This window comes from Hyaena hyaena, unplaced genomic scaffold (genome assembly GCF_003009895.1).
Source record: "Hyaena hyaena isolate Hyena2069 unplaced genomic scaffold, ASM300989v1 scaffold_84, whole genome shotgun sequence".
In the NCBI taxonomy this organism is placed as follows: Eukaryota; Metazoa; Chordata; class Mammalia; order Carnivora; family Hyaenidae; genus Hyaena; species Hyaena hyaena.
Genome location: NW_024080716.1, coordinates 3,758,962 through 3,771,451, shown reverse-complemented (window position 1 = coordinate 3,771,451; position 12,490 = coordinate 3,758,962). Strand labels below are relative to the sequence as shown.

The following is a 12,490-nucleotide window of genomic DNA, read 5'->3' as shown; positions in this document are numbered from 1 at the left end:
AATAGAAATGACAAATACATTCAGATCACATTTCAGCCATTGTAGAAACTTTGAAATTGCTTTTATGTTCAGCACTGCTTGAAATGATTGTCCCTTTTTAGATTTGTCTTTTAGAACTTGTTATTTTATGTATTAATAAATAATCATTTATGTTGTATTTACTAGTTACTTTTACATTTTTTGGTAATTCTGTTCTTATGTATTGGTAACCTTTGAACTCTTCTGAATACTATTCACTTAAAGAAAATATTATGAGAAGGAAATCATGGGTTTCACCAAACTACCAAAGTGGCCCATAGCCCAAAAAGTTTATGAATCCCTGGGTTAAGTAATGGATGAAATCTTGTACCTACAGTGTGAAAATGGATCTCAGACCTATGTCCTTCTCTGGGTGAACATGAGAAGGTAGAAAATGCATGCCTGAGAGGGAAAAATCTTGATGGCATACCCATGAAAACCACAGGGGTTTAGAAGCAACAAGAAAGTGTGTTAAAGTGACAATGCTAATTCACAATTTTGTGAAAGCTTCAAAAATAGATAGGGAAGGGGTTAAAGCTACTTGGATTAATGGACCAAAGCTATTGTCTCAAATATGACAAAAGAATAGCAATTAACCTTATGTGTGGCTCTCTCAAGCAAAATTACTATAATTTTTATGAATTTTCTTTTAATAAAATAGTTGCAAAACTCTGAACTGTGTCTTTTTACACTAAATATGTGAAAATATTTATTTTTCCCTGCTACTTTATTCTATATATTTCAATGATAATGACTATTTTTGTAACAGATGATTGAAAAATTGTTTTATTTTATTTTTTAAATGCTTATTTATTATGAGAGAAAGCAAGAGCAGGAACAGGGGAGGGGTAGAGAGATTGGGAGCCAAGAGGGTCTGAATTAGGCTCTGTGCTGATAGCAGAGAGCTCCATGTGGGACTTGAATTCATGAATCAAAACGTGAGATCATGACCTGGGCCAGAGTTGGACACAACCGACTCAGCCACCCAGGCACCCCAGATGATTGAAATTTTTAATCTTTAATCTTGAGTTATCATTACACTTTGAAGAAAATCTTATTTTTCTTTTAAAACTTAAGAAGGTGTAGATAAATATTTTATGCAAGAACTATTACTTATTTCCCATTGTTTTCCACCATTCTAATATACAAGACAAGTTTAAATATTTGCTTTGAGACTAAGAACAGGAATTCCTATTAAAAACATAAATTCTGGGAAAACCTCACAGGATGTGCCCTTTGAATTTAATTTGAAAGAATAAAACATAAACTCTTGAAAATAAAATTATAAAATGCATAAATAAATTACATCTACATAAGAAAATTATATACAGGTCACTCTAAATAAATTCTAAATAGAACAGTCTTGACCTTGAAGATCACCTTTGTTGCCATGCCATAGAGTAAAGCCTCGTCTCTGATTTTAATCCCAGATGTGAAACAAAAAGTCTAGATTAAGGGAGAACTTCAACTTTTTAAGTTCATGGGGAAGTTCCGTGTAAATGTATTAGTTCCACTTAACCCATGTCCAACTTCTAGAAGCAGCTGGAAGTGAAAAGAAAGGTAGAAAAAAAGAAAATAGAAAATTATGATTTTTGACCTCTTGAGATCATCAATTGCTAAAATCCTTTCTGGCTTTCATTGGATGAGACCTTCACATTCTAGCTTCACAGATACTTTATAAGTTTTTAGGGGTTTTGCATTACATTTTGAATACAGCATCCCTGAGTAGCCCCAAATCTCCTTCCCAATTTCATTTCTTACCCTGTTTCTTATCTGTATCTGATATCAAGCCCACACCATGAATTAAGCCTCTTCAAGAACATGCCCTGAATGTTCAAGCCTGTAAACCATTTTACGTGAGTCTCTCTTAACAGAATAATTGTTCTTAATCCACTTAACCTTTTAATAGCAGTACTGGTTATTTCAAAGTTTGTTATTACTGCTAAATATGAAAAATATTTTTTACCATTTCTAGAAAATTATTGAAAAGCACCCATCATCTCCTTAAATAGTGATTGTTTCTCTTCCATTTGTTCCCACTACAGTCTCATTAATTTATATGCTACAATTTCTCATTCTGTTATCCATCTCTTTTGATATATTATGAAATCATTTCCTTAGTCTTCTCATATAATGAATTTATTTACTCTTTTGCCAGATCTAATCTACTATTTCTTGCACTGTGTGGTCTTTTTTCCTTCAGTTTATCATGGGACATGTTAGACCTCAGCCAGGCAGAATAGTATAGAAAGCTCTGAAGTATCTCTTAGCTAAGTCAACAATCAGCAATTAGGTAAATCTCGTTTTTTCTGTTTGGTTCTCATTCCTGTACTATTTTGAAGCAAATCCAAAATAAATACTTTTTTACAGTGTAATATTAGTTTCAGGAACAGAATTTAGTGATGATAAGATAAATACTTTCAATTAAATATTAAAATGAGGATCTCTTTCCTTTTAATGTGACCACGGTGCTATTTTCATATTGAAAAGTACTCAATAATTACTTAAAATCACCAAGTAGTGCCTGCTCACATTCACAATTGTTTCTTACGGACATTATTTTTTCATCTTTTTTTATAGTTTATCTATTTTTGAGACAGAGAGAGACCGAGCATGAGTGGGGCAGGGGCAGAGAGAGAGAGAGGGAGACAGAATCTGAAACAGGCTCCGGGCTCTTAGCTGTTGCACAGAACCTGATGCCGGGCTCGAACCCACACGAGATCATGACCTGAGCCGAAGTCGAATGCTTAACCGACTGAGCCACCCAGGTGGCCCATACATACATTATTTTTTAAAACAAATCATTTATTTGAACCAGGACTCCCCAAAATTGTGAGGGTTAATAAATGTCTTATTCTGCTTTAATCTTTAGGATCCCCTTTCACCTCCATCTCCTTTTTTCTCTCAAAATCTTGCAGTTTATTTACTGGAGAAACTGGGTTATTTGTCTTGCAGTTTCCTATAATCTGACTTGTGCTGTTTTTATCACTGTTTTATGTCTGAGGTGATTTCTCTGTCTTTCATATTTCCTGAAAATCTACCTACTAGGCAGATCTAGAAGCAAAACTATTTTGTCTCTTTAATGGATTTTTGCCAATATAATAGAAACAAGAAGAGTATCAGTAAGTTTTAGTAAGCCTATTTCTTATGACAATGGGTGGTATCTTTTCATGTGATTGTGCATGATTTTCATGTTTTTTCACGAATTATTTTTACCTCATTCTTGAGCCTTGTTCTTTCTCCTCTCAATTTTTAAAAGTTATTTATATATATTAAAGTTGTTAACACTTTCTCTTTCATGTAACTTACAAGCATTTCTCTGATTTATTATTTTTCTTTTTACTTTGCTTTATGACATCTGGAGTTATGGACACTTAAAAAATGTAAGCAAATGTATCTAGTTTTTCCTTATTTTTTTCCTGAGATTTTCTGGATTTTGCACCAGGATTTGGAAGACTTTACCTCCTCTATCTCTGAACAGAACTCACCAATGTTTTCTTCCAGTAATTATATGGACTCATCTGTTTTCTTAATTAAATTTCTGATTCAAGTAGAATTTATCATAATATATAGTTTGAAAAGGGATCAGTTTTATCTCTTTTTTCCATGGATCCAAGTGATTTATTCAGAATCTATCCTTTCACTCACTAATATGTGAGGCTGCTTTTTAAATAAAGTTAATGTCTATTTCTTGAATTTCTGTTCTGTTTTTGTGGTGGTGGTGGTGGTGGTGGTTTTATTTTTGGTCTATCCTGGGCTATTATTTTATTTATTTATTTATTTATTTATTTACAAATAGTTTATCCCTGGGCTATTATTAAACTACTGTAAGGAAGGGAAAATATTAAAATATTTGGTAGGGCTCTTCTTCCTTCTTTCTTTGGGGTTTTTCTGTCTCTGCTAGTTTCTATTTTTTCAAATTAATTTTGTAATCAATTTCTTTAGATGCAAAAAGAACCCTGAGGGTATTTTTTATTGCAACTGGCTTAAGTTTTAATTTAACTTAAGAATTCCCACCTTTTCTGCTTTTGTGTCTTTTGTTGCAAGAACACAGTATGAACCTCCATTTGTTCAGTTTACTTTTTGCATATCAACATCATTCTTAGAAGTTCCCTCATATATGCTTGTATATGGGCTTTTTAAAAAAGTTTTTATTTAAATTCCAGTTAGTTACAATATAGTGTGGTATTAGTTTCAGGCATACAATGTAATACAACATCTAGCTCATCAAAACAAGTGTGCCTTCATCTCCATTACCTACTTCACTCATTCCCCCACCGCTATACCCTCTGGTCACCATCAATCATTCTCTATAGTTAAGAGTCTGTTTCTTGGTTTGTCTCCCTTTCTCTCTGCCCCTCCCACCTTCTTTGTTTCATTTCTTAAATTCCACATATGGATGATATCATATGCATTTGTCTTTCTCTGACTGATTTATTTTGCTTAGCATAATACTCTCCAGCTCCATCCACATAATTGCCAATGGCAAGATTTCATTGAGCTTTCTTTGCCAACTGTATGCCTAGATATTTTCCTATTTTAATGCCACTATAAATGAGGTCTATCTTCTATCTGATCTCTGCCTGTAATATAGAAATACTATTAGCGTTCTATATTTATGCACTTGCATTTTAATCAAAAGGGTTTTGTTGTGGTAGTTTTTCCATTGATTATCTTTGTTTTCCAACTTGTCATTTGTAAATAAAAATAGTCTTACTTCTTTCTTTTCAGTTCTTATGTCTCTAAATGTTTTATCTTGTCTAAATGCATTTCTAAATTATAGTAGAAATAATGGGCATGGTTTTCCTATTCCTCACTTTAGTAAAACTTCCTATATATGTCACCATTAGGTAAGATAGCGGCTTTGGGCTGCGGTATACATACAATACTCACACATACACACACATATACAAATATCATGTTAAGGAAGTATCTGTCAGTTCTCATTTTGTTGTACCTTTAAAAATATAATAAATGTTTGATTTTGTCAAATGCATTTTCTGCCATCTAAGTATATGATCATATGTTTTTTATCCATAGCCCTATTGATATGATGGATTACATGAAAGGAATTCCTAATATTGAGTGACACTTTCCTGGAATAAGCCCAATTGGTTAAGATGTATCATATTTTTAAAGTTTTTTAAAGTCTATTTATTAACTTCTTATTTCTGCTTTTTGCGCTGATATTCGTATATGACATGAGTCTAAAATTTCCTCTTAAAAATCTAATGTTTGTTATTTGAGGATCAATATTACTTGTATCAGGAAATGAACTTAGAAAGTTTACTTTATTATGATCTGAAAAGGTAAAATAACCTTGGGATTATCTGACCTTAAGATTTGGTAAAATTCTCATATGAAAATATCTAGATCTACTTTCTCTTGGCAAGCTCTTTTTAGATTAAAAAAAAAAATCTCCATGGTAATTTAACTATTTGTCTCTTTTGGGGTCATTGTTTGCAAATTATATTTTTCCAAACTTTTATTCATTTTCCAGGTCTTCAATTTATTTGTGTATAGGTGAGCAAATCAGTTCTCTTTTTAAAGATTCTCTAATTTGGTATTTCCATCTTGTCACTTCTAACCTATGCTTTCTACTTTTTTCTTAATTAGGTTAGGTTGATGAGTGGCTTGTATTTTTCTTAAAAAACACAGTTTTACATTTATTTTTTATACATTTATATGTTTTGTTTTACAAACATTAATTTCAGCTTTTTTCAATATTCTTAGCTTCTACTTTTCTATCTCATGGATTTTCTTCACTTACTTTGCTGTTCTTTGTAGATGTTTTTCTGTGTCATTTTGGTTTATTTCTACTTTGTATTTTTATTTGTATAATGGTGACTTTTATCTGATATTTGCTTTATCTGCCCCAATATGACATTTTCATTATTATTTTGAACAAACTGTAATTTTATTTTGTATTCTTCTTTGGCCCCATAGCTGTTTAGCAACATGGTCTATAATTTTAGGAAAAAGTGACTTCTTGTTTTCTAGTTTTGTTATTAAGTTCAGTTTCACTGTGAACTAGACTAGCTCACTGACTAGTTCAGTCAGTGAATGCTTTTTTAAAATATCTGTTCTTTAGAATTCCTAGAGGGTTTGTTTGTCACCTCAGATATGGTAAATTTTTTGAATACTCCATATACACTTCAGAAGATGCTATATTTTTTGTTGAAGTTCAGAGTTCCAAATAGATCTACAAATTCTATTTTATGGATTATATTTTAAATTTTAAATATATAATCTACCTTATATTTTAAAAAATTAATTCAAGTCTCCTATTCTTAATATGTTTCTTTCTATATCCTAGCATTACCTGTGGCTTCTCTTTGATATTGTTACACTATTTTTAAATTTTATTTATTTCTTTTTTTATGTTTTTATTTTGTTTTAACGTAATTTTTCCTGGTATAACTTGTCCATTTTTTTATTGCCAACCTTTCTATATATCTTTAATTTAGTTATATATTTTAAATACACAAAAGAGTTGGATTTACCCTTATCAGCCAATCTGCAAATACTTGCATCTCATTTATTTGTTGGTTTGTTTAATTATTTTTAATGTTTATTTATTTATTTTGAGAGAGGGAGAGTGTGTGAGCAAGTGGGAGTAGGGGAGGGGCAGAGAGAGAGGGAGAGAGAGAATCCCAAGCAGGTTCCACGATGTAAAGTGCAGAGTGCCAGTTGGGCTGGATCTCATCAACTATGAGGTCATGACCCAGGCCAAAATCAAAAGTTGGGCGCTTAACTGACCGAGCCACTCAGGCACCCTCAAAATACTTGCATTTTCATAGACAAGTTACATCTATGGACATTTATTAATTATTAATTACTAATTATTAAATTATTTATTTATTGATATAATCAGTATATTCTGAATCTATCATACTATGTTAGATATATGTTAGATAAATATAAATCTTATATTTACATATGCCAATATTTTATATCAAGTTATAACAATGCCAATATTCCTTATTGTTTATGCTCTTTTTTATAAGAAAGTTTTAATTTTTTTAATTTTTAATATGAAAATCTCTGTCCTTGCTCTGTTCAGTTGTTTTCTTTTATTCTTCAGTAAAATATTCATTTAATTTAGTGTGTAAGCCTTTTTTCCCTTCTCCATGTTTCCAAGTAACTATTTGTAGTGACAACTTTGATTCTCAGTTAATAGATGTGAAATAATCAAAATTCATTCTAAGTTGTATATGCTCTCAGTATTGTTCCTGAATTGTTAGTTATTTATGGATCTATACTGTCAGACTATATAATCATGGACTATATAATCACATGGCTCTTTTTTCCTTGAAACCATGATTTCCCTTAAATTCTACAGTTATGCTCCCACCAATTCTTATGATGATACCTCTCCAGTCATTCCTGATGTCCAAAGACCCTCACCTAGTGTCTGTCTCGAGGAGTGCTCTTGGGAAAAATATTCCCTAAGTTTTTCAATGTTTATAGCAGTTTATTTGTAGCCTTTATGTGTGAAATCTGTTCAAATGGGTATTAAATGGGCTTGCCAATTTCCCTTTATTTCTTGTAAGCAGAGCTAGGTTAGATAGATTATATCTCACAACATAGTCTCCCCTTACAATACTGCCTAAAGAAGTTGATTGGATGAAGCCTCAAAATGAATTATATGTATTTATGATATTGATGCAATATGTTTTTGGTATATATGGCTTGTGTTTATGCTATTATGAATTTATATTTAATATTTACATATAACATCTATATATTGATTTTTCAATTATTTACTAGACTATGTGGCAAGATCCAGGAATCAAAAACATAACATTTATTAGGAGGTATAATATTTTCTCTTCTAACATTTCACTTATTCCTTGAGTTTCCATGGCCATCTTCATACATTGGTCTAGAAACATATCTCTTGTTTTGCATTGTAATTCATTATAAGTATTTTCATATTTCTTATTTGTACATAATTTCTATGAAGGAAAGAGACTGTATACTTCCGTCTTCTTTACCTTCAGAACCCAACACAATGCTTAGAACATAAATGGAATTAATTTATATCTGTTTATTTAAAATAGAGTCTGAGTTTCAAAACCTTGGTGAGGGATTATTTTCCAAGCACAGTAGGATAAATTACAGTCCCCAAGTGGTAATTTTATTTCTTCACGTAGCTCTGAGACTCTCAGAAGTCCAGCAAATTGCACCCTGCATGCTAAGTCATGGAACATAGCAAAGTCATGAAATTATGAGCAAACATGACAAATCTTAGAACTCCAAGTAAGCACCTAAGACTGGAGCAAAGGACACAGAACTGAGTGCATGAAAAAGTGCCAGATAATGACAGTCTTTGTAGGGTTTGCTCAGCAGTTTTCTTCTGTCTTGTAAGCAATGGGATCATTTCACTAAAACACTTTTGTGTTAAAAGATGCCCCTGGTAGCTAGGTAGAGGGTACATTGGTGCTAAAGAGATAGTGACAGTAATAGAAGTGGAGATGAAAAAAGACTGGAGGAAAAAAAAGTTTAAAAAAATGATTTAGACCAGAATTAGGAAAGCCTTTATGGGAAAGGGTATTCCGGAGATATTTAAGATACAAAACAAATAGGATTTAAATAATTTAAATCAATTTAAGATTTAAAGAATTTTATGAAAAATGGAATGCTAAAAGTAAGCAAAAGGAATACTGGTAAATTCCTCAGATTCCTGATCTTGGTAATTGACTGTCCGCTTGTGCATTTCTAATATGAAATGTATAACATGAGGAACAAAGACTGAGGTAGAAAAGGAATTAACTTTGAAACAACTGCTTTAAATTACTGATAGTTATTCAGTGATTAAAGAGTGATTTAATTATTCTAATTCCAATATCATTACAAACTAATCATTTGAATTTTATGGAGGTTAAGTCATCATCCCCATTTTACAGATAAATAAGCTGAGGATCACAGAGGCTGAGATTCTTATAAAAGTCATAGGGCTACAAAAGATCAGAAATTTGACTTAAACACACATATTCTTTTTTTTAATGTTTTTTTTTTTATATTTATTTCTTAGGAGAGAGAGAGAGACAGCGTGAGCAGGGAGGGTCAGAGAGAGAGGGAGTCACAGACTGAAATAGGCTCCAGGCTCTGAGCTGGCAGTCAGCACAGAGCCCGACGCGGGGCTCGAACCCGCGAACCGCGAGATCATGACCTAAGCGAAAGTCGGACACTTAACCGACTGAGCCACCCAGGTGACCCCTAAACACATATTCTTATTCCAAGGCCTGAGAGATCTTCACTACCTGTTGGTATATGAGAGTGGATTCATTCACACATTCTGGAAAGCTTTGTATAAGGGTAAAAATAGAAATGGTATTCTGGTTACCTCCATCAAATGGAAGACTCAAATGACCAGACCATTTATCCCATAGACACACATCCTCCTTCACCTCCCAAATCTGTAATATCTTATAATAACTATTTGACATTTGCATGCAATGGAATCTTCCTCAGGAAAGTATGACAAAAATATTCATGCATACCGTCCAGTCATTTTACTTCCTCAGCAGTTATTTTCCAAATCACGCTATTAAACTCATAAGTTAGCTAAAACACTGTCAAATATGTTTACCTCTAAGGTTTTCATTATCTTGTGTGGAACTCTATTTCTGGAGTTAGAGTGGCAGAATTAAAGAATAAAAATGTTCCTACTTCAAGAGTTCACTTACCTCTGTTTACCTTTATGATCGGCAGAGCCAGCTGAGAGTCTGTCCAAAGGAGCCCCAAAACCAGAGAAGCTCCTTTTCTTCTTTGTTTCAATTACATCATTCTCCAGGGACACAAGTTCATCAAGAAGCAAGATTTTTGCTACCAGATTAGTGGCTGATTTCTCTTCCCCGACTGTGGGTGGTGACTGCACATCTATGACTCCAGAATCAAAAGCCTGTGGGGCAGGAAAGGTGATTCCACTCGTTCAGAAAAGAAGCCTCAAAAATGTATAACCATCTGCATTTGGCTTTTGCTACCTTTAGCTGACATGCCTGTCATGTCATATGGCTTGATTTCGTGTGGATTTATGCTCCCAAGAGAAAGACTTTGGGGAACAAAAATGTATAGAGACGAGGTACGTCCAAAAGCAATGAAAACAATAACAACATCACACACACACACACACACACACACACACACACACACACACACACAGGAAATAAAGGAAAAATTATAGCTCTGCTTCTAAAATTTAGTATATTAACTGAGCATTCTTTTAGGCTCTTTGCCAGTAACAACTGCATCTTTCCTAATCATTCCCATAGAACCATCTATACTTCTTTCATCATTGTACACATTACATTTTCCCTTGTGTTAGATTGATTACAATGTATTTGTATTGCTTATTAATTTGTGAGTAACCTGAGGGCAATAACTGTGTCTAAACTAGTCTTTTATTTGCTCTTTTCAATGCTTAGGCCACTTTTTGCTCATAGTTTGTATTCAGTAGATATCTGAATGTTTATGATGTGAATTTTGAAAAAACCTTGCATTGTTTTCTTTTCACCTTTCCTTCGTACCTTATTGATTCAAGCTATGCTTAGCATCCGCTATGTACCAGCTTCTGCATCAGGCCTGGAGGACACAAAAATGAATAAAATCCACTCTCTGTCCTCAGGAAGCTTACTATCTCTTCCCATGTGATTTATTACCACACTCTTAATGAGTGTCTACAGTGAGTCAGAAATATCCCAATGACTTTGACGTCTCATGTAAAATTTCTTATTTGTTTGTTTCACATTTTGACACTTTACACTTCATTCAAGTCATAGAAGTGTGGGTGTCATTTATGAAGCCTGTCTTTTCCTTTCTTAAGCCCAATCACAGCATTTTAAAAAATGTTCCTATTAATGGTCTCTAGTCATTGTGAAGTCTGGGGGATATTACTTCTTTTCTAAGAAAGTGAGAATATTCCCCTGTGGGAAAAGGCAGCTCCAGGGACCTCTTCCCTGCCCCCTTGTTAATCACATTCCTTGTGCCAGACCCTTGGTCTTGGTAAGACTCTTTTTCTTCACTTCCTGTCTTTCTTCTTAGATTGTTTCCTCCATTTTTATGTTCTTCATTTTCCCCAATAAAATGAAAGAGTAGCATCTTTCCAAGCCTTTTCATCACAAGCTCCAGCAACTCTCTTATGAAATTATACATATAGTCTGACACTCAAAGCTACTGAGCCTTCTCTTTCTTAACCCAAATCTACACTAAGTCTGGACAGTTCTTCCTCGAAAACCTCTTCCTCCCTCCCCCGCTTCCTCTCCCCTACCCTCCCCTCCCCTCCCCTTCCCTCCCCTCCCCTTCCCTTCCCTTCCCTTCCCTTTCCTTCCTTCCCTCCTACATCTCAGAGAGGGAGAATCTTAAGCATGCTCCATGCCCAGTGCAGAGCCTGACATGGGTCTTGATCTCATGACAGTGAGGTCATGACGTGAGCCTAAATCAAGAGCTGGACCTTTAACAGATTGAACCACCTGGGTGACCCTCTTTTGCTCTATCTGACTCCCATAAGTAGTAATTTATATCAGCTCCTCTTCACTGCTTAGTGTACATTCTTAGTCACCTTATAACCTGCTTCTCTGTTTTCTATCTCTCCCATTTCTATTTGATCCTGAATACTGCCATGAAGCTAATTATTCCAAACACCCTCTCATCTTGCAGAAATAAAATAAGAAATCTCTCATAGCTCTTGTTATTTGCATTGCAAACTCCACAATGTGTCCTAAACTCCTCTTAAAATCTCAACATCTATCACTACCCCACATAAGCCTGACAACATAGAAACTGGGAAAGGGAAAGATGCTCTTCTGAGAAAGAAATTCTAAAGAGCAGGAAATAAACTTTCAAAGGGCAAAAACATTTAAGAAGTACAAGGACTATTTTCTAATAAGATCAAATAACCAAATTAATGTTTCTCTGTGTGGAGATGTCCTCACATTTCTTTTTCTTTGTGCTTTAGTCATGGTAGCAAGAAAACATTTGTACAGTAATACAAAGTTTGACCAAAGCTACTCAAATTTTGACCAGTAACACCTTCAAATTTCACCCAAAAGCACTTCATCTTGATGTAATTGATTTAATTAAAACTATGGATGAAAAGATAATATCTTTTCTTTTATGCTTTTTTTCTTCCCCAATCACTAATCTTTATTAATTCCAGTTATTTTCTGACATTCAGATAACTCACCTTCTCTGAATCTACAGTGAGGTCAAGACAGTAGAAAACAATATATTTTTCATCAGTTTTGTGTTATTAAGACATCGATTTGTCAGCAGCATCTGCTTCTGACATTAGTAGAAATGGCTTATGATCATAAAACATATATGGTCCCTTAAGCTAGTTTCCATTACCTCTGTTGCTACATCCACTGAGCATACTTTTCCTGAACTCCACAGCATCAATGTCACAGCCAGAATAAAATGTGCATTTGCCAATCTCCCGTCCAGCATCTGAGGGTCACATACATCATGG

The 12,490-nt window shown here is 33.8% G+C and overlaps 1 protein-coding gene across 3 annotated transcripts in view; it reads right to left on the bottom strand.

Moving 5' to 3' along the window:
* The window catches only part of OSTN (osteocrin), a 43,731-nt gene that overhangs the window by 17,283 nt on the left and 13,958 nt on the right, over nt 1-12,490 (bottom strand). For all 3 annotated transcript variants that reach the window (XR_005528718.1, XM_039234236.1, XM_039234235.1), the window contains exons 2-3: nt 12,370-12,468; nt 9,711-9,925 (exon numbers count right to left, since the gene is read on the bottom strand). Coding sequence is in view for 2 of the 3 variants with exons in the window: in XM_039234236.1 (XP_039090167.1) it covers nt 9,711-9,925; nt 12,370-12,468 (314 nt within the window). In the remaining variant the exon portion in view is untranslated. The remainder of the gene's footprint in view (nt 1-9,710; nt 9,926-12,369; nt 12,469-12,490) is intronic.